At 37.2% G+C, this 23700-nt stretch overlaps 1 protein-coding gene and 1 pseudogene across 1 annotated transcript in view; both read right to left on the bottom strand.

Annotated features, from left to right (window-relative positions):
* The window catches only part of TRPM6 (transient receptor potential cation channel subfamily M member 6), a 137159-nt gene that overhangs the window by 60353 nt on the left and 53106 nt on the right, over nucleotides 1-23700 (bottom strand). Inside the window, exons 13-21 of the mRNA XM_025423303.3 lie at nucleotides 23629-23682; nucleotides 20992-21132; nucleotides 16491-16625; nucleotides 14842-15122; nucleotides 13386-13614; nucleotides 10762-10914; nucleotides 4244-4390; nucleotides 1824-1952; nucleotides 164-415 (exon numbers count right to left, since the gene is read on the bottom strand). Of these exons, the coding sequence (XP_025279088.1) occupies nucleotides 164-415; nucleotides 1824-1952; nucleotides 4244-4390; nucleotides 10762-10914; nucleotides 13386-13614; nucleotides 14842-15122; nucleotides 16491-16625; nucleotides 20992-21132; nucleotides 23629-23682 (1521 nt within the window). The remainder of the gene's footprint in view (nucleotides 1-163; nucleotides 416-1823; nucleotides 1953-4243; nucleotides 4391-10761; nucleotides 10915-13385; nucleotides 13615-14841; nucleotides 15123-16490; nucleotides 16626-20991; nucleotides 21133-23628; nucleotides 23683-23700) is intronic.
* LOC112645632 (F-box only protein 15-like) lies at nucleotides 17419-19116 on the bottom strand (annotated as a pseudogene).

Raw genomic sequence — 23700 nt, 5'->3', positions numbered from 1 at the left:
TGTGAAATACGAGTTCATGGTTATAAGGAAAGCAGAGATGAAGTGAGCTGGATGTCTGGGTTTCTGTAAATAATTCTAAAAGTTAAACTTTTGTAAGCCATGAAAGTAGGTAGAACCATCTGGGGTCAAAGGACCCCAGAATATATAAGCAGACCATACTCACCATTTTTGCAATCATGGTCACATAAGGACCTACATGTTGATTCACAGCAAAGAAGTCCAGGAGCCGTGAGAACCAGAATATGATGTCTATGCAGTATATCAGTCTTCCCGCTGTGTGCAAAGGAGGATCGCCCCACCGGAGGCCGAAGCCAACTGAAAACAGGCCAATAGCCACAGTTTCTATCACGTTCCAGTACTCACTAATCCATACCTTCACCTTTTGAGTAAACTTCCCAGGTTCTGAAATACAGACCTAAAAGAAGAAAGAAAGAGGGAAATTTAAAGAATGCGGTATATAACTCAAGAGCCTCATAATAATATTCTTTGGTACATCAAGTGCTTGCTTACAGAGAAATTTGAATCCCACCAAACCTTAGGTCACTTGGATATTTTATAGACTTCAGTTATCCTTGGCTAATGAACTACTAAAATAATTTTAGTAGTTAAACAAGTAGTAAAACAAGTGTGTTTTAATGTCACTGCTAGTGTGAACCAGCAATTTGAAAAACAAACCAGAAGTTTTTTTTTTTTTTTTTTTAAAAAGAAGCAGCTTTTCCTAGCTTTTATGAATCCTAAGCTAACACAGGGGACCACCAAGACATTTTAAAACCCAGTATTACAGAGGATCTATATACCTACAATTCTATTTTCGTGAGGGATAGCAAAGTGCAGAGGACATTGGTTTGAAATCCACGAATCCTGCAATCTAGTCTTGCTACTGCTATTTAGTGGGTTTTTGAGAAATTACTAAGAATGCAATATTAAAAGTCACTATAAGAAATTACCCCTGCAATAGACTATCAGACAAATTCAAATTTAAAATAATTAACTTCTTTCCCCTGAAGCAAAAAAAAAGGTGAATTCAGATAATGTTTTTTTCCTGAATTGTTTTCTATAAACTCCACAATGGTAACAGGCAAGCAATATACATATAATTACTAAGAATACATTTACTTAATATAGTGGCCATATTAGCTCTGGGACAAAATAAATGTATACAAATGCATAGACATAGAGATATATGCACACTGAGATACATATACATTGATGCATAAAACAAACTTGTAACTATACGTGATTGCAGTTACAACTGCATGGATGCTAATTTTTTTTTTAAGTGACTCATTTGCAAAACTAAAAATGAAAATTTTGTATTGCTTTGTTTTTTGGACTACTTGCCTCAGGGATTTTCAGCTTCAATTTTCAAAGGTGTTTAGTAAAATAATTCAAAAGCTATAAATGAATTATTTACCTACTGCACAACTCTAGTCATTTCTGGGCCTAGTGTGAAATGGAGCTGACAGTATGCAAGCAATGGTAGGCTATAAATATCAATCTTACTAGAAAAAAAAAAAACTTCTGGGACATCAGATAGATGGAGGGCCTAACAGCAATTAGATAGCATCACTCTAAGACTGATAAAACACACTAGGACTTCTACAAAAATAATTGCTTTCAAAGAGCAGCAACCAGAAAAGTATCTGGCAGGGAGTAAGGGTTAAGATCAGAGATTTTCCCCTAAATACCCTTCCTAGAGCAAGCAAATTAAGATCAGCATTGTCTGTCTCACCCCCACCCTTGACCCGCTGTCCGTTTTCATTATGAGCCCAAAATACCTCTTTTCAGAGATGTAGAAGACAAAGGTAGAAGGGATGACTCACCTCCCTGACTTTCTCAATGGCATTGGTGAAGATATAAATGATAACAAGCCACTCCTGCACGCTGGGCTGGGGCTGCATCTCCACCAACACAGTGTAAGTGAACAGCATGAGGAATGCCAAATATGCCATCTATGAGGGGGACACACATTCCCTAGACATGAGTGAGAGTCATAATGGAGAATGCCAAGCAGACACAAAGAGCCAAGCAGAAACACACACATAAGAACTTTAACGTAATAACATGGAAATATAACTGGGACTGATTTTAATCTGATTTTAAGGAAAGCACAAGAGTCTGCAGCTTTCTATTACAGGATTTAATGGAAGGAATGAAGGTCATTGTTCTCAAATGCATGGAAGCGGGCATTGACTCATCTTGTTGGCTCCTGACCAGAATTTCCAGAACTCTGCACATGCCAGCATGGACACTGCCAGGCAATCAACAAGGTGAGAGGGAATCACACACTCTCCCCTCCATCTAAGCATAGAAAACGTGTGTCCCAAGTACAGCAATGAGCAGTATCAGGAAGTACCTATTTTCAAATGTAATGAATTGTGATTTACTTCTGCTTGGGAGGTTTGGGGTTTTTGTTTGTTTTTATTTTTTTCGTTTATTTAAGAGAAAGAAAGCACAAGAGAGAGCACAAGAGGGAGGAGGGGCAGAGTGACAAACAGACTCCCCACTGAGCAGAGAGCCTGACTCAGGGCTTGATGCCACGACCTTGAAATCATGACTTGAACCAAAGGCAGATGCCCAACCAACTGAGCCACCCAGATGCTCCTGCTGGTAGTTTTATGTTAATTAAAACCTACTGGTTAGTAGAAAAGTATTGTCAACTGTGAATCCTTGTAATTAAAAGATTATCGACATATTTATCTGCAGCGCTCAGCATGAGTATTCTAACACATGGTAGACATTCAAGAAATTCACGCTTAATTACTGTTTATATTAAACCTAGATTTCCAATATTTTCAAAGAATTAAGGCACAGTAAGCACACACACACACACACACACACATATACATAGTGATTAATAGCTTTGCAATCTTATCTGAAGTCTTTGTTTTCTTAAGATACATTTCCAGAAGTAGAATCATTGGGCATACACACTTAAAACAGTGACACATATTACTCAATTATCCACCAGAAAGGCTTTACCAATTTTGACCGAAACCAACAATGCATGAGACAGTGCAGTTCTTTAAATAGACAGTGACAGTCCATGATGTTCACTGATCGACAGATGTTTTAAAGGCCCAGATCAACTGAAAGAAGTGTGTGTGTGTGTGTGTGTGTGTTCATTCTCAAGGAGGTGAATCATATTATTTTAACCTGAATCCCTATTTCTCAGATCTTTTTGAGCTCTACCTAAGTGTGGTATGTTATTTTCTCAGTTCAGTTCTACATATAGAATAGTTAAAACCACTTGTAACTACAGCTGCGATGATATTTACAGCAGGTGGTGTTCGGGACAGGCATGATGGGTATTGCTGTCTCTGAGTTAAAAACCTCTTGGAGCTACCATCAGAGCCTTTGCAATATTTTGTCGCATATTTACAAAAAGGGTGAAACTTCATCATTTGAAGGAAGATTTGATTTTTGAAATCAAACAGAACTATGTATGCATTTCATAAGTATATGCAATAAATGTTTGAATGAAAAAGTATATATTTTGAAATATGACACATTTAGATAAATATCCTTTTAAAATCATACTTCATATGTTTTAGAAAGACACAATCTTGGCCATGAACAATTTAGAGTATATATAAAGCATCAGAAAAATAAATGCTATTAAATAAATTTGAAAAGCACTCATTACATTTAAAGTGCCATTCATGATTTCTCTGTATCACTGTGATCAATATAAGATGTAGAATTTGTTCATAAATTTATTGTCCTCTAAAATTTTATTGTCCTCTATATATTTATAACCATATGCTATTGAAGATAAAAAGTAAAAGTTTTGCATTTTTTCCTCTGTTATACATTATTCTTACAAATAGAAAATCAACTCAACTGCTGAATTCTTTGCCCAAGATAAGAAAAGAATCCACCTCCATCACTTAATTCTACAACCACTGTTGTTAACGATTGTTCCACAAAGTTTCAAATGCTCCAGTTCCAGCAGAGCCAATGAAAAGCACTCAGGAAAGAAGAAAATGAAAAAAAAAAAAAAAAAAAAGGAAAGAAGAAAATGCTTGTTCTTTCACTCCCATAGTAGGAGCGATCTGCTCTAATTCCTCACCTCCCTCCAATCTCTTTCCTACTTTGTCATTCTCGTTGTTGCTTTTTTTCCCCCCGTCATGGCATTTCCACATTTTACCACAAGTTGGCAAATTGGGCATATCATTACCAAAATCATCATTAACTATTGTCCAGCATGAAGACTATATTTAATTGCTTCAATGAGACCAACCGTATAAAACCAAAACTTGACAATTGGAGCATTGTAGAACTCATAGATTTTCCTGGTCCATGGAAGGCTTTGGGGATCGCTCTTTGAATCAAAGTGCTGATTTTCATCTAGTTTCTCATCAGGGCCTCTTTCCAAATCATAGTCTTTCTGCAAAATAAATAATCATTTATTGTCAGAGTCCTAAGTAAAATACTGACATTTGAGAACATCCAAAATATGTCATATATATGAATATAATAAATATATTAAAATTAATTGGCACTCACCTCCCAAATTATAATCTTCATCTTGGAAGGAAAGAAAACTATATGTACTGTATAAATCTTTGACTTTTGGGTAAGGAGCACAGGACATGTCTGAAATGCAAGCTTTAGTCTCCAATAATGAAACCTAGACAAACTAAGCATAGTTCCAAGGATTTAAAAATGATCCCTGTTCCTGTTCTGCTTTGTCTCCTTTATCAGTATTTTAGAACCTAAAAATATCATAAAAATCCCCATGAAATCCTTAATAGATAATACAGTTATTTCCATCACAGAGAACAAAATGGACACCCATCAATGATAAATTTTCCAATTCCTAGGAAACTCAGGCACAGCATTAGTTCTAGAATTCCAGCTTTGATAGAAATGGTTCTCCACTCATTTATAGCAGAAGTGCTTTACCTCAAGTTCTTGCACTCTCTGAGCTTCAAGTTTCTTGAACCTCCTGCAACTATTTGCAAGTATTTGTGTTGTACATGCATTTTTCTAGGGAAAGCATCAAATCTTTCATCAGTTGACTCAAAATGTCAGTCCAAGGAGGTTAACCCTTGTCAGTGATGAGCAGTAAGTATCTGTGTGGCAGACAAGTGGTTGTGTGATGGACTACACAGATGTACAGAGAAGAGCCTTTTAAAAGTGGGGTGGGGGGAGAATTGAAAAGAAAAAAAATCACTTGTAACCTGGTTGCTTTAGGGAAGAGAGAACTTACAGATGATAAAAGAGAAGCAAAAGAGATGTTACTCTACTTCACAGAGCTCTGTGTGGTTCTAATTTTTAAATAGGAAATGCATTACTTTTGTGATCTGAAAAAATATTAAAAGAAAGGAATGTTCTCTGATGCTTTTTAGATGAATACATTTCTTCAACCTATCCACAAAAGATGTCTCCCTAGGGTCACACCTGCAAGACTGGTAAGATTTAGAACCCTAGGAATAACTATTGCTTGAATTGTCCATAAAATTGATAAAATGTAATTTTTGAGGCTTCAGGCATCAGGATGGGCTACCTCAGTGCCTAATTAACTGCTGTCACTTAATATCATTTGGGGCTGTGAAATCAGCATTGTGACCTAAGGGTGTAGGAAGTGACCTAGCTCCTAATAGGTCTGAAGCTGCCTAGAGTTAAAATAGCTTAGAACCAATGAGAAAAGTCATCATTTACTAGGATTTTAATGACATCTGTACCACTTAAAAAGACCCCAGAAGGCAATTTCAGTAATGACTATTTTATTAAATGACTTCTCATTATTTTTTCTAGGTGTTTCTCATTAAATCTTATTTACTCTTGACAGTTTGGTATGGATTATAAAGTCCTCACTGAGCCTCTCTGAGTTGAACTCCAAGACATCAACTATCATGGTAAAGACAATGTAAGAATATAAATTCTGGACACCTGGGTGGCTCAATCAATTAAGGGTCTGCCTTTGGCTCTCAGGTCATGATGCCAGGACCCTGGGATTGAGCCCCACATAGGGCTCCCTGCTCAGCAGGGAGTCTGCTTTTCCCTCTCCCTTTGCCTGCCACTCTGCCTGCTTGGGCTTGCAATCTCTCTCTAGCTCACTCAAATAAATAAACAAATACATAAAATCTTAAAAAATAAAAAGAATATAAATTCAGAATCAGGATGTCCTCCCCTGAAAAAATGAGTGGGAAATATCAGAAAGGGAGACAGAACATGAGAGACTCCTAACTCTGGGAAACGAACTAGGCGGGGTGGAAGGGGAGGTGGGCAGGGGGTGGCGGTGACTGGGTGATGGGCACTGAAGGGGGCACTTGATAGGATGAGCACTGGGTGTTATTCTATATGTTGGCAAATTGAACACCAATAAAAAATAAATTTATATGTATAAAAAAAGAAAGTAACAGTGTGGGCACCTGGGTGGCTCAGTGGTTGGGCATCTGTCTTCAGTTCAGGGCATGATCCCAGGGTCCTGAGATCGAGTCCCATATCAGGCTCCTCACAGGGAGCCTGCTCCTTCCTCTGCCTATGTCTCTGTCTTCCTCATTAATAAATAAATAAAATCTTTTAAAAAAGAAAAAAAAAAAGGATGTCCTCCCCTTCCCCCACCTTAGAAGAAGGTAAACAAAAATGTTTTACTTAACTTTTATTCTACTCAAATCTCAATATAATCAATCAAACTCTCTTTCTATCTCCCTCCCTCCCTCCTCCATCCCTCCCTCTCCCCCAACCCTCTCCCCTCTCCCCTGTCCTCCTTCCTCTTTCTAACAGGAATCTGACCAGCAGGCACATAGAATAAAATTATAACTATATCAATTCTATTGCAGTTCATACCTATTTCCCATTGTTATTACTACCATCTTTCCCACTTAACAATGTTCTGATAAAACAGATTACTCTTCAACTTCAGAAAAAAAATTTTTTTTAAGATTTTATTTATTTATTCATGAGAGACACACACAGAGAGGCAGAGACATAGGCAGAGGGAGAACCAGGCTCCCTGTGGGGAGCCAAATGTGGGACTCAATCCCAGGACCCCAGGATCACGACCTGAGCCAAAGGCAGATGCTCAACCGCTGAACCACTCAGGTGTCCCTGGAAAATATTTTTTCATTATGGTTTATCAACATGTCTAAGACTAAACTTGTCTTTTTACTTCCAAACCTGCTCCTTTTCCAAAAATTCCCATATCCCTTCAAGATGGCCTTGTTTTAACCATCAAACTTTTGGTCATATTTTCTATCTCCCTTCATCTATGCCCCATTTTCAAATATTATTTGACTCTTCATCTAAGATCTCTCTTTTCCTCTTCATGTCCATTGCTACTAACTCTGGGAAAAGCCTTTAATCCTTCTCCTCTGGATGGGTACACCAGCCTATGCTCTCCCTGCTTTCAGCCTATCTTCTTGCTACATCATCCCATATACTGGAGACAAAGTAATTTTCCTAATGGTCACATCATCTTGCTACTCTGCTTATGTGAATCCACTGGCTATCCATTACCTACAGAAAAAAAAAAAAAAAAAAAAAAAAAAAAAAAAAAAAAAAAAAAAAAAACAGCACATTCCTTCATAGGCTATACAAGAGTCTCCGGGATCTAGCCTCAATCTACTTTCCCAGCTATACCTGCAAATATTCCCTCCTTGTCCCATATCCACTACTACCTGGACTCTAGCCAAACCATAGAACTTATAATGCTTAACATACATCTTGCATTTACTGCCTCTGTACCCCTGTTTACTGTCTATCCTTCCATGGAAATGCTAGTTCCACACATCAAGTCCTAGCTTCATCACCTCATACATGAAGCCGCCACCAATCTGTAATCCTTACCGACTGACACAATTGAGAAGAATCTTCTTCCTCTGGTTAAGTCATTCTGCCATCTTGCTATAATTTGTTCCTAGGAAAGCTCATGCCATCAAAAGTCATGCTTTCAAAGAGTTAGGCACTAGAAAGATTTAAAGTGCTCATGGCAAAGTTCTTTTGCCTGTAGAGACTTCAGTAAGGACTTTTATAAAATCTCAAAAAACAGATGCAGTAGTTGAGTCTATACAGCTTGAGGACAATGGCCTCCCTTCTCCAATTATCAGTTGTGTTTTCATTATATTAATTATCGCCCACTATTACCACAAAGACAAAGCACAAAGATCCGCTAAAAGTACATCTATGTCTCATCTGTCTTCACTTTTCTCCCAAAATATATAACACAAATTGTGTTCCTCAACTAATCAAGCACATTATATTTAATTAGCGTTGTGAAATTACACATTCCATCAAATGCTGACTCTGCCCCTACTTCCTGTTTAGCAAAATTCCAAACACCAAGCAGACAATTAAAAACTATTGTTCTGGGCAGTCCAGGTGGCTCAGCAGTTTAGCACCTCCCTTCAGCCCAGGGCATGATCCTGGGATCCCGGGATCAAGTCCCACATCGGGCTCCCTGCATGGAGCCTGCTTCTCCCTCTGCCTGTGTCTGTGCCTCTCTCTCTGTGTCTGTCATGAATAAATAAATAAAATCTTAAAAAAAATATTGTTCTAGTTAAATTCAGAGACAAAAGAACATCATTACTATGATTATAATTCATTCATAACAGAACAGGTTTGAGACACTTTTTAATAAATGTTTTAAATTGAATAATGCTGAGGTATAATGGATATTTTATCTGATTATAAGCTCCATGGTGACAGGGATCACATCTGCCTTAGTTACCGCAGTGTTCCCAGAACATCATATCTTGTCTGGCACATGGACGGTGGCCATTAAGTATTCATGGAATTAATAAATCAATATGGCCATATCCAAGTCATCCAGGTGGGCAATTTTATAAATAGGACCACTATACCACAGCCAAAGTTTAATTTTTCTGGGAACTGTGAGAACTTACTATATTTTTTTATCTTAAAAGCACATTATTTGCCATATAAGGAAGGACTTCCTTCTCTAAAAGTTTCCCTTTAAGAATGACTACTTAGTAGCATGCTCTAACCATTTATTGCCTTGAGTGTTTATGAGACCTTACCTTTCCATGAACTCTGTAAGAGCCAAAAGTGAAGTCACATCCACTTGCAAAGTACTATCTGCTACCAACAGACAACATATTTACATGTTTGTTTAAACTGACAACATATTTTATATGTTTGTAGATAGATAGATAGATAGATAGGGAGTAAGTAGGTAGGTATGTACCTAGGTAAGCAGCTTTCTCCATTGTTCATTTCAACAAACTAAATGTGAACATATAAATAAGCAAAATCAAACAAAATATCTCACATATAAAGACTTCATGTTATTTCTAGAGGCATTAAGTCAATATTACATTTCTTATCTTTCCTTAAAAAAATTTAAAATGGTCTAAGCTCACTGAGCATATCATCTAGCCAGTACAATCACAATTGTGACAACTAAATTAGCCCAGCTTTAAATTTTTTTTTAAAATTTTTTTTTTTTTATTCATGATAGTCATAGAGAGAAGAGAGAGAGGCAGAGACACAGGCAGAGGGAGAAGCGGGCTCCATGCCAGGAGCCCAATGTGGGACTCGATCCCAGGACTCCGGGATCGTGCCCTGGGCCAAAGGCAGGCGCCAAACCGCTGAGCCACCCAGGGATCTCTTAGCCCAGCTTTATAAGATAATTGCTCACACATTCCACAGAGGTTAGAATGCACCTGCCATCTTGTATTCTGAGAACCCCAGATAGAACTATCAGGCTTAATAAAGTGAGAGTGGAAGAAAGGGGGAGAGGGTAGAAAAGAAGAATATATATATACCCAAATAGGCATGATAGTCAAAATATTTAACATCTGATTTGATAGAGGCATTAATCAGAAGGGATGCTCACCCAATCACAACAGCTGCCAGCCATACAAACGAATTATAATTGCTTATCTTCCATTTAATATTTAATACTTATTGAGTACATTTTTAAATATTGTAACAAATACTTCACAAGTGCAAAAGTATATCCAATAAGACGCTACTAAAAATGCCTCATGAAAGTATTGAGAACCAGGGAAGATGTTCACTACACCTTCAGTAATAATTTTATAAGTAATGATCCAAGCTGAGACATAAAATGAAAAAAAAAATATATATATATATATGCAGAGACAGCATACTGGAGACCCTCCAGTGAAGATGTGTTGCAAGAGCAGTATCTTAAGTTACTCAGGAAAGTATATACATCCAGGGACTCACGTGACTTTATTTGGTCACTGGATACAACAAATTAAAAAAGAAAAAAAAAAAAAAACTTGGAGTGGAACAGTGGAGATAATGCAAAATCTAAACCTGAATCTTTAAAAATAAAGATTTTTAAGGATATGAGGCATTCTTCATTGTAACTTTTCTTTTTTTCTTTTTTAAGAGAGGGAGAGAGGTGGGGGGGTGGGCAAAGGGAGATAGAGCATCATAGAGAAGGCTCCATACTCAGTGCGGAGCCTAATATGGGGCTGATCTCACAACCCTGAGATCATGACCGCAGTCAAAATCAAGTCTGATGCTTAACTGATTGAGCTACCCAGGTACTCTTCCTCATTGTAATTTTAGAGAAATAATAACTCTATTTATTCTACTAGTCACAAAAGAAAATGAAAAATTAAGAAGCTGTCAAGATATAATAAAGACTTTCCCAGTTTTGCTCGATCACAATTAGATGCATCATACATGTGGTAGCTGATCATAGATAATACGATTAAGATTGTTAAATAAATTATTTAATAAACAAACTTTAAGAATGTGTATGTTTGTGTGCAGTCAAGACCATGAAAACTTAGTTCACAATGATATCGTACTAACCGTATAAGCGCTTTCTTTCGCACTGCTGGGGTTCTGGTCACCGTAATACCACACAAACTGGAAGTCCTGGGGCTGGGGAACGTGCGACATCTCTGCTCTGCTTTTAAATTCCAATGACAAAATGGTGGGTGGAAAAAGAATACTTATGATGATCTTTAAAAGAAAATAAAGCAAAATAAGTAGTAAGGGTCACACAAGGCACAAGTATTAGTCAAATAACAAAATGAAAATATTAACATACATAAAGTACCAGGCCTATCCCTAATTCAGTTCATACCCTGATTCTATAGATATTTTTTTAATTCAATTCCAAATCTAGCAGTGCCTCCCCTAGAAATAGTCATGAATGCAAGCATATGTGTACAGGGATGTGTAATGCAGTGTTATGTGTGATACCAAAAAAATCTGTCAACCTAAATATCTGTCTATAGAAGGATAGCTGGTGTGAGACAACCTAACAAACAGTGGAATATTATGCAATCTTTAAAAAGATAAAAACACTTTTTAATATAATGAGAAGATATCCAAGTTATATTGTTAAGTGAATAAAAGCAAGTTATATAGCAATATATGGTATGTGATACTATTATTGTACAAAAGGAAATTCAAAAATTAGAAAAGATATGTGCATATACATATATGCATTTAAAGGTTTAAAAATAAGTATACACACTATTATTATTTATCCCTAGGGGCAAGGCAGTGAGAAATATTATTTTTTAATGAACATGAGCATATCGCTTCCATAATTCTTGAAAGCCATTCGGAATGTCTTCCTAAAACTCACCAGCCAAGAACTGATGAATTAGGATCTAGGCATGGAGAAGAACTGCCATCAGCTCAGAGATTTTAAGTAAATAATCCAGGCTTCTTTGTTGACTCACAACATTTTGGGGCAAAACATTCAGTTTTGCTTCCTTTAAGTCTCGTTATGCATAGAATTACATGAGGATCAAAATGGTATTAAGTTCTAGGTAAAAAAGGCTTCTAAAAAAAAAAGGGCTTCTAGTAAACTGAAATAGGTACAGAACACAGCCATGGGGAAAATTATTCCTCAAACTTCCAGCCATCTATACCCTATCTTGTTCTCTGCACATTTAAAAAGAATTATTGTCAGAGATTGTGTAGCTAGGGGTGGACCCGTTCACTTCTCTGCTTCATCTTTTCTAAGACTGAAATCAATAGATCAAAAGAGAACTTCTTCTAGAAATAATTGTTACTTCATCAATATTTTTAAAAGAGGAATCTAAAAAAAAAGCTAAAAAAACAAAAGAGGAATCTATATGAAATAATTTTTGGTTCACATTTATCCTCTTTTTGCAATCTTATTAGTGGATTTCAAATGTGCTATTTCTTTTATATATTTTGTATATTATATCTTATTTCTTTGTGTTTTCTCTAGTGTGTCCCACAGAAAAATATTTTTAAGAAAGTCATTCTATTTGGGACATACATTTTTAAGTGTACAAAAAGTAAAATTTAAATATATAGTCCTCTATAGCCCTTAATGCCCATGCTGTATCCCCTTTTATTCAGTTTATGAGCATATGCATTTCATAAACTTGACCATAACCTAAAGCTTTAGGCTTGGGTTTGATGTCCAAAGTGAAATGTCTTTAGTAGTTAAATTACTCTTGATAGTTCAAGATGAGAGGTGAGGCCAAACTCTAATGGATAGAAGAATCTGGAAATAGGTGTATCAGGAAGCTTTATAAAATAGAGCATCTAACCTACATTGGATGAACAGAACAGAAATTGCTAATTTTATATAGTGTGTTACCAATTAATATTCTTTTTTTTCTAAGATTTTATTTATGAAAGATTTATTTATTACAGACAGAGGCAGACACAAGCAGACTCCCCGGAGGGAAACTGATGTAGGATTCCATCCGAGGACCCCAAGATCATGACCTGAGCCAAAGGCAGATGCTCAACCACTAAGCCACCCAGGAGTCCCCCGATTAATATTCTTAAACTGAAAAAAATTTCACTAAAAAGGCTCATTTACTTCTGTTATAGTTATCAGAGGCCATGAAGTTTGCCAAGAATGAAATCTTGTATATGCTTGTATCTGCTTTAAACTTCTAAGCACCTGCACAAGGAAATGCCTTTTGATGGATGGAGCTGGTGTAATCACCCCCATTTCTGAAAAGAAACTGTGACAGTGGAAGATAAAGTATTTGTCCCAGCTCATTCATGAGAACCAAAGATACTAACTGGTTTTCCTGAATATATTCTTCCAGAACAAGAGGGAAATGAACTCAAGAGCATAGACATTCAGAGTAAACGAATATTAAACTCTATAAAGCAAGCAAATATATCTTTTTTTTAAATTGAAGTATAGTTGATACACAAGGTTACGTTAGTTTCAGGTGTACAGAATAGTCATTTGATACCTCTATGGGTGACACTGTGCTCACTGCAAGTGTGCCTATCATCTGTCCCCCTACAATGCTAGCATAATACCACCGACTCTATTCCATATGCAATATGTTTCATCCCTGTGACTTATTCATTCCATCACTGGAAACCCATATCTCACTCTCCCCTACACCTATTTTGCCCAACCTCTCCTCCACCCCCTCCAACAGCCACCAGTTTGTTCTCCGTGTAAGTGAACGTACCTTTAACCAGGAGTTTTTCCTCATTTTCAGGCGCCCGGTCCACATGTCTGTCAGTAGCATTTGGGTACAAGTGTGTGAAACAAAGGGCCGCAATCTTCCAGACGCAGCCAGTTTCAGACAAGTAGAATTGCTCCAGTTCTTGAGTTCATAGGTCAACAGTTTCATGGCCATTCTTTCATTCTGCTTGAATGCTTTCTCCAACACATCCAGAGCAAGTTGGCCGAACTGTCTGTAATGACACAGTGGTGAATGGCAAAAACAAATGCAGGTGAGAGTCCCAGAAACATTTTAAAAGATTAGTTAGGAGACTTGAGGAAAGATCAAACACAAAAGAATGAACAGCAACATAATAACCTCAGATTGCAGAAGCTCTTTCAACGTGGTTGCTGTGCAGGAAATGGGCATTCTCCCTTTACAAAAGGGTTTACACTGCAGCGTACAGAATTTGGTTTATACCAGGAGTGGTTGAGCTATCTATCCCCGGGGAGAAGCCTAACCATTCTGCAAAACAGACTATATATGAGGACCCCTGGGTGGCTCAGTCGTTGAGCATCTGCCTTCCACTTAGTTCGTGATCCCGGGGTCCTGGGATTGAGTCCCACATCGGGCTTTCTAAAGGGAGCCTGCTTCTCCCTCTGCCTGTGTCTCTGCCTCTCTCTGTGTCTCTCATGAATAAATAAAATCTTAAAAAAAAAAGACTACATATAGCTTGGTTTGGGGTTCCTTGACAAGAACTAATAAAGAATTTTTTGACAGAAAAAAAACTGTTGAATACTGAATAAGCAATTAAGGGAAATCATGGAGTCACCTTTTTAAAAAAATGTTAGCAAATACATAGATGACTTAAGTAAGAAGCTAGATGTGGAGACATTTTCAGGAGGGTTGTTTTTTCTAAAAAGTAGACACTGTTACTCTCTGGAATGTTTAAAATCACAATTATACATTACTTTCTATGAACACTAGTTCTCCTTCTTTCCTCTCTCTTATAATGCTTGAGTAATCAAAAAATCAAAACCATTTCCAACCTTTCTATCTTTTGCCATCACGCTCTGCTTCTTTGATAATTAACACCTCTATTTGCTTCCCTGCCTGTGAGGTACTGAAAGTAAACAAGTTTTCATTTAACTTAGTGTCAAAGAGTTTGAGAGTTGGAAGGGACTTTCAAAGTCATTAACTGAACCTTCTGTGGGAGGAATCTATAGTCTCAAAATCTGGCCAATTAGTAAACAGCTGGATGAGGACTGGAAGCCACATCTCCTGACTAGAGGGCTACCTCTTTTCCCTTTATTCCACAAGCCGCTTTGAAATACCTAAAGACTGTTACTAGTAGGAGGGCCCAGGAAATGCAAGGCAAAAAGTCCACACATCTTACAAAGTCTAAGGCGAGGGAGATAAAAGTATCTAACCATTCTAAGAACTGTCGATGTTTAGTATGAAGTGAAGAGAGAACTCCTACTTTGAATAATTTCTCAGCTCTTCTGAGGCATCATCCATCATGTTGCTCTCCTTAGCTTCCTGGGCCATGGCTCGGTAGAGTTTATAGGCAATCACTGCCTTGACCGTGGCCTCCTCTCCATGCTGCCAGAAGAACATGGCCATCTTCTGTCTTTTCATTAGCACAGCCCAAACCAGCAGGTCATTGTAAGGGTAAATAAAGCCGGTAGATTCAAGGTCATCTGATATATTTTGTTCTTCTTTTGACTTCTTCCTTGACTTATGAAGAACTACAGACTTTTCCTGTTGGAAAATAAAATAAGAACAGATTCCATAAGAGTCAGATGCAGGACATTCAATCCAATGAAACATCTCAGGTATTTCTAGGAATATTTTTCCAATCTCTGAAAAGAGACAGAAACAACAATAGAACTTTATAAACCAGAAACCAAAAATTTGGCCTTTTAGTGATCTATTTCTTTTTTTTTTTTTTAAAGATTTTATTCATTTATTCATGAGACACAGAAAGAGAGAGAGAAAGAGAAAGAAAGAGAGGGAGAATCAGGCTCCTCGCAGGGAGCCTGACATGGGACTCTATCCCAGGTCTCCAGGATCAGGCCCTGGGCTGAAGGCGGGTGCTAAACCACTGAACCACCCGGGCTGCCCTAGTGATCTATTTCTTGTTGTATCTGATAGATCCAGGGTTCACAAGCTGAGATACTCTGTGTTCATTTAGCACAACTTAAAACACTGCACCTTTGAGATAGACCCAATAGCTACATGACAATTTTCAATTTCTTAAGGAAATGGTTGAAATAACATATTGGATAAATGAGAAGTATTTAAAAAAAAAAAAACCTCTAACCTGACTTTATAAATAAATTCATTATCTTTCCCTTAGAAAAATATTACTAGCATCGCCAACAAGCACCCAAACTGATTGGTTTTAAGTTTCCCTTCCTTTAGTCTGATTATATTCCTCTAGTAATAGTAGCATGTAATAATGAAATACTATTCTCTACTGAGTAAACTAATCCTTTACAGCTCATCTCAATGGCACTGCCCAACCTTCATGTTCTTCTGTATCACTGTGTACACATTTATATTTCAATATTCATTATATGGAAATATGGTTATTACTTTGAGGAGGGGGCATCATTTCTCAGTCATAATTATACTTTCTCCACCCACCTGCATCCCAAATTCAACCAAGTACCCAACATAATGCCTGGTGAATAACCAGATTAGACAATTATTCTTTTTAATAAAAGGGGATAAGAGAGAAAATTATAAGCTTCCTCTATTTCTAGAAATAAAAGGAAATTTGTATTCATCGATGGTAATCAAGGGTAATTTTATAAAACACCCTTTCATCCTAGGAGCTATGGAAAGCAAACCTCTTTCGGCCAACATAGGAATCTTTTATATAGAAACTCCTGAGCAAAAGCATTCATGCCCAGAGGAAAGCAGAACTGAGGTAAAATGGAGAGAGTTGGATTAACACCATCACTCACGTTGTTAAATTGTTGTTATGCTGTTGACTTGTACCCATTTATTTATGGTACTTGCCACCGGCCTATGGGTAGCTCCCTTCTCCAACTTTGAATGAAGAAATGGGCTAGCCTGCAAGAACAGTTTTATTTTCATGTCTATAAAGAAATAAAGTGGTACCTTGAATTTGTAAGGCTGGGCAGTTCTAATGAACTGGGAATGCAGCGTACTTTCTGCAGATTCATTTCGATTTCCTGAGGGGTGTCTTCGGTGAAGAGGGGGCTGGGAAAGGCTTTGAGCAAAACTGGTCACTCGCTGGCAGGTGTCATTTTATTTTTAAAATAAAAATAACAAAATAGAACAAAAGGGGAAAAGATTATCATGGAAACAATTAACATTTTGTTTCTAGACAGTAATGAAAACAAAATAGGATACTGTGTCCTACCAAGAATCCAAAAGTTCTATCTCTAGCCCATGATTAGTATTTAATTATTCCCCCAGCAAAAGCCTCTCACAATTTCTTCCTTATTAAGCACACTGTTATTTCCTAACATCTTAGAGAACATGCTATTTCATTCCCTATTACATATCTGCATTCCTTCTCTAGGTGGAAATTCCATTAAAAATCAATGGATAATTGAGCCTAGAACAAGCTCAGAATAGGCAATAAAGATGCACAGTTCTGACAAGAAAAAGTTCCCACTCACAAACAACTCCAAGGTTAAGTTAGAAAGTTATGGAACTTCTCCAGATGTTATGTATCACCACCGGAATTCCAGTGATTAGGCCCAGTGACAACATGATTTATTGCTTATCAGCATGAAACTTCCATCAGTAAGAAACAAAAAGAAGTATTTTTATAGGGGCTGATACAGAAATGGATGATACAAACCATGGGCTTTGAGCTACTTACTTTATTTATTTATTTATTTATTTATTTATTTATTTATTTATTTATTGAAATAAGAAGGCATCAAACAGACCACTGCTCTATTTCAACTTCCAACACCAAAGAACAGAAGTGGTTAGTCCAAAATAACGGTAATTTGCCACCCCCTGCCAATACTTACTAAGATATCCCAAACCAGTGGCGTAAGCAAAAGGGTCCTCAGTTAAAGGACCCAGCTGACGATGAAGCATTCTGTCTCTTTAATGCACACATCATGTGCATTTTTCCCTCTGTGTCCACATAGCCAACATAATAAGTCTGTCCCAAGAAATTAGGACCATTGGAGGGCCCAGAAATCTCATGCATACCAAGGAACTCAAGCCCCAAAAGGGTTTCACATATTCATCCACAAGTTATTCCCATTATAGAACAACTCTTTATACAGCCATAGAAAAAAATCAGTTCTCCAAGGTAGGTTATCTCTTCCAATAAAAGGTAGGTGTTCTGTATTATTTTTGGCGGCCATGCAGTCGATACTCTGGGTTGTCATCCAAAAGCAGGGTATGAAGAGGTGGCTAATAGGGGACGGTGGCTGAGCCTAATGTGCTCTTTTCCACAAGGTGATGGAAATGAAGATTTGCCGTAACAAAAGTCAGTTCTTCCTCCCTCTACCATAGCCCCACCAGGAGGCCTGGGTATAGGCAGAAGATCTGAATGAGTCTGTCCCAACCAATCATGGTGGATTCAGTTACGTTACTATACTAACTTGCAATTAAATAGCAATACTGGGACACCTGGGTAACTCAGAGGTTGAGCATCTCCCTCCAGCTCAGGGAGTGAACCCCGGGGTCCCAGGATCGAGTCCCACTTCGGGCTCCCTGCAGGAAGCCTGCTTTTCCCTCTGCCTGTGTCTCTGCCTTTTATTTATTTATTTACAAATAAATATAAATAAATACAATAAATAAATTTACAAATAAATATTTGTAAATATTTTACAAATAAATTTATTTATTTGTACAAATAAATAAAATCTTTTTAATTTTTATTTATTTATGATAGTCACACAGAGAGAGAGAGAGAGAGAGAGAGAGGCAGAGACACAGGCAGAGGGAGAAGCAGGCTCCATGCACTGGGAGCCCGACGCGGGATTCGATCCCGGGTCTCCAGGATCGCGCCCTGGGCCAAAGGCAGGCGCCAAACCGCTGCGCCACCCAGGGTTCCCCAAATAAATAAAATCTTAAAAAAAAGAGTGCTACTAAGGTTCATTTTTGGGGTGGGTTTTAGACTGGTCCATAAAAACTGTTGTCATAATGTAAAATCTAAGATCGACAACATGGCTAGCTGTGGTCAGTGTTTGCCATACCACATAATCATCACTGACAAATCATTTATGGAAAGGTCAATGTGTTCCATGATGTATTCTTTTGCAATATTTTTTCTTTCAATATAATTACCCAACTTAGGTATTCTGAGGTTGTCTTCAGTTTTAACTGGAAGGCCTAGGTAAGGGTTGACAGGTTTGAGAACCTGAGCTAGCACTGCTTTTGCAGACGTTCTTTGTGTCATAATATATTCTTTCTTCCAATATCCAGTTTCTTTACCCTTAACCAATAGTAAGTTCACAGATACAGTGGTCTTCCCGGCTCAAATAACTTTCCAATGAGATCTTTTAGGTTAAAAGGCAGTTGAAGAGATTCTGATAAAATTGTCATTGGCCATATGATCAAAGCGCCTATTCACACATCCAGTACACAGCAGGGTCACAGCATCCAAAGAAGGAAGAGATCTTCAGCAAGATTTCTGAAGACATATTATCCAGAGACACAGAAAGGTTAGTGGAGGACTTCTCATAGTGGTCTCCCCGCCTGGCACACTGCCTCAGGGTTGTGCTGCCTAAATATATCCGTGGCCTGGCCCCCTTCTGAACCCAGTGGCATGTGGCCTCCTGGGGGATCCCCTGGGCTGCGCCCACCCACACAAGGCTCAGTAGCAAATGCAGTGCCTGGAGTCCATGTCAGTGCTTGCTCAAGTTACTTTATTTACTCATTTATTTTGGTTTGCATTTTATGGATATTAGATAGAGAAGTGATAGGATCATGACTTCTAAAATATAATACTCAAATTATTATCATTATTATTGTGATATAGGATTAATAGCATCTTCAATAGTAATCACAATATTATTAACAGTTACTCTGTGATCTCTGTGTACCAGGAATATGGGTTTTCCAGGTGTTATTTTATCTAATCCTTTTGACGAATTTATGAAAGAGATATTATATTATTATTCTCATTTTATAGATAAGGAAAATGACACATGGAGAGGTTAAGCTTCTTACTCAAGATTTCACAGCTACTAATGAACAAAACTAATACTCCATCCCAAATCTCTCTGACTCTAAACCATATATTTGTAACTGCTATGTTCTAATGTACTATGAGTTTCCTAAATAAATTCTACTCCTTCACTAGGAAACAAAAATGGAAAGTAATTTCACACCATTTCAAAAGACAAAAAGCACTAAAGGTACCTGGCCAGCAAGCTCCCCACTGGGCTACACCAAGAGCATAGTTGGTCCTCATACTTGTCACAGGTAACCTCACAGCAAAGTATATTTCATTTAGCTGAAGGAGCTGATACCTCAAGTATGTCTCTCTGCCTTTGAAATCTCAGTGAAGATCATTTTCTCCATGACACTTGAGTGTCCTTTTGTTTTGTTCTTTTATTTCTTAAAGACAAGTTGGGCTTCACTTCACCTGATTCTTTATAAATAAAAGTCAAAAGTGGCTCAATATTCTGGATATTCCTGTGATCTCACTCCAAACCACCTTTCCAGTCTACCCTTCGCAACCTTCTAACATGTCAACGGCAACAAAGATCTCCTTGTCACTGCAAAAACATAATCTGATGTCCATATTACTGTGCCTTTCACTGTCCCTGCTCATCTCTCAACCCCAAATGCTCCAAACTATCTTTTCTAACACGTCCATTATCCTCGAAGAAGAAAGGCTCTCTTTGGTTTACTGGGCAATAGTGGTGATTTTAAGAAATGAACAACATTTTCTCTGCTAATCAACCAGGCAGCAATTCATTTCTAAACTTTCGAAATGTTCATAGAAAATAAAATATGTACGATGTATATTTTTACATATAGTACACACTGCATGCATTTTCCAATATAACCCCCAACACACCTGTCCCAAATTTGTCATCTACAGATTATGGACTCATGAGTTTATAGATATAAGCCCATTAAGTTTTTGCCTTCTGCATTTTCAAAAGGAAGAAAAGAACTGGTCATCTCTCCCTTAAATCTTACTCAAGACATTACTTCTATGTCATTATAGCACAGGGCACCTGGTGGCTCAGTGATTGAGCCTTTGGCTCAGGTCGTGATCCCAGGGTCCTGGGATTGAGTCCTGAATCAGACTCCCTAAGGGGAGCTTGCTTCTCCCTCTGCCTATGTCTCTGCCTCTTTCTGTGTCTCTCATGAATAAATAAATAAAATCTTATATATATATAGATCTTATATATGGTACATATCGTATCCTCTTCTGTATGATGGCTAGTTATTCATAAATCTGTTTCTTCTGAGAGTTTCTAAACTCCTGATCTTTATGTTCATCCTAAGCCAACACTGTAATTTACATGTGGCAGAGACTCAATAAATGTCGATAAACACAGATGTCCATTTTAGAAGCTATTCCCATGCTAACTCTCTAAGCCATTTTTCTAAAAGTGTAACTTCTAGTTATCCCATATTTTACAAGGGTACTTATCAATTGTGGTACCTTATGTTTTCTGTAGAGGTTGTTGTAGAGGGTTCTGAAACTTTTTCTAGTGTAGCTGCTTCGATATGCTCCACCAATGAGGTATTCGATTACCAATCCAATGTCAATCAGTGTTATCCTGTAGCCTGTGAGAAGGGTATGCTGAAACAAAACCATGTAATGGATTGTAACTTTCATCCCTTTTTGTTTCTCCTATTCCATCTGTTAGGACATAACCAATCAACCGCAAAGAGGTAGATTCATACATTTCAGTCATCTTTACAAACTGATTGATTAATGTAACCAACTACTGATAGTCTGCTTGCTCAGATGGAAAACCCTAGCCTTAATGTGTTTTTCATTTCACACACATCAAGTGTGTGCTTATATTTGCTCATTCTATTCTCTTTCTCTCTCTCTCTCTCATGCATAGATACACTTTATAATAAAATACACTTAAGTATAGTATAAAAGATTGTTTTTAACTGGAAATTATATAACTACTACAATAGGAGTAAAATTACTGGAGGATATTGCCAAAATTTGCAATTTTGACATATTATTTAAAATAAAAGTTACTTAAGAGACAGCCTGTACGAGAAGAACACTCAGACCCTCCTCTGTTTCCCTGAAGGCAGGAAATAACTCTCCCATGTGAAAGGGACCCTCCTTGTCCCAGGAAGTAAAGAGACATACTTATCACCAGAGATGCGAAATTCAGAGTAGAGAAGGCTGTATAAGCAACCCTCATTACTTTTTATTAATTTACTTCTCCAGCCAAAATTCTGTTTAGAATTCCTTACTAATTGAAGTTAAGTTTTTTTTGTTCTGTCAATTCTTCACAGATTTATTGTCTCTTTATCTGAAAAGTATAAAAATTGCCGGTCTTGCTCATTTCTTGAGGTCTCCATTTCATTACTGGAACTATGTGTACACATAATAAAACTTCGGGGTTTTTTTCCCCCGTTAATCTGTCTCATGTAAAATTTAATTCTTAGGCTAGCTGGAAGAACCTTGAGCTAAGGAATATTTCTTCCTCTCCTTCAATATACTGAATATATGTGATCTAAAATTAACATTGGGTGAGATCTTCAATCTCTCTAGAGCACTTTGCACTATGTTGATTGCATCATACACAAAATGAGAAGATTGAAAATAGAAGTAGAACAAATAGAAGTAAGGAACATGGAATGGCGAACAAAATAAGATATCAAAACATGAGGCTGTGCCAAAACAAATGTTATGGTTGGCAGGGTCTTAATCCAAATGAAGATTACTTTGACCACTTAAAACTCCACCTTACTACCTCTTCGTAACTGTCACTTCTCAACTCCCACTCACAGTACCTTTTTAAATTAAAGTATAATTGGCATACAATATCCTATTAGTTTCAGGTGCATATCACAAGATTTAATATTTTTATACATTATGAAATGATCCCCATAAAAAGTCTAGTTACCATCTTTTCCCATACAAAGTTATTACAATACTATTGAACTATAGTCCCTATGCTGTATATTCCATTCCATTCCCATGACTTATTTATTGTATAGTTGGAGTTTGTACCTCTTAATCCCCTTCACCTATTGAGCTTATTACACTGATACATATATGAATAAATGTAAATGCACTCATAATTTACTTTTTTCAGGGAACACCAAAACTAATGCTCTTAGTTGCTAAGAGTTAAGAGCATATTTAACCTATTCTATTCCCTTTTCTTCAGTTTACTGTAATGAAATCAAAGTTCAAGGAAGTAATCTAAAATCATTTTGATCATGCAAACTAAATTTACATCAGTACGGATGCTTTTGCTTACTTTTAATTTGCCAACTAAATGTCTTCCTCTGCAGTCCTTTTACTCTGGCTCTCCCACCAAGTCAACATAGCCAGAAAGCCCACACCCTCTCCATGAAGATACCAGACTTCTGAGAAATGATGAAGTACTATAAAGTGTGCCATGGATGGATTTTAATTATGGGGACAAAAATGTCTCTCTTAGTTTTCTGCAGATGTGAATAAGAGATCTTGGTGACTAAAAGAGAAAGAATTAAAGCATAAGAGACTGCTAAAGGTTTGATAACTAATAGATGATGAGTTTATATTAAGTCTGATTTAACTCAAAGTTTGGTGAAAACACCATGAGCAAAACATGAGTGAGGGTATAGAGCAGTGGGATTCATCCTGGCTCCCTAGAACAATGCTTAGATTCACAAAAGAAGATAGGGACCCCAAACCATCCCTCATAGTCAAAACAATAACAAGACAATGAAAATCACATATTAGTCCTCTGATAAACATGACAGAACAAGGAAATTTCTTCATTTTTCAGCAAGTATCATTATCACTGGAAATACAGTTGTATTATATTGAGGTAAAATTCTGATTGAAAGTTCTGTATGTCTCCAATTCATATTTTATAAGAGACAATAATTATTAGTTAATGCCACTTACTTGGTAGATCAAATCTTTTAAAACATAAAATAAATTATAAGGAAAAAAAAGAGTAGTTTGGTGATGAAATTGTTCAGTCAAAGAGGGTAGGTAACTCTCTAGAAATTCCAAATCTACATTTTATGAAGCAAAATCTGGCAACACCTCAATCACAAAGCTAAGGCAATACACAAAGAAGTTTGTACACATTCATAATTAGGTTACCTGTTTTACATCTCGGACAAGGTGATGCAAGAGCATATTAGTAGGTCCTTGTTTCTGTAATAAAGAAGAAAA

The sequence above is a fragment of the Canis lupus genome, chromosome 1 (assembly GCF_003254725.2).
Source record: "Canis lupus dingo isolate Sandy chromosome 1, ASM325472v2, whole genome shotgun sequence".
Lineage (NCBI taxonomy): Eukaryota > Metazoa > Chordata > Mammalia > Carnivora > Canidae > Canis > Canis lupus.
Note: the sequence above shows the minus strand (reverse complement) of the source record. Positions and strands in the feature narration are given on the sequence as shown.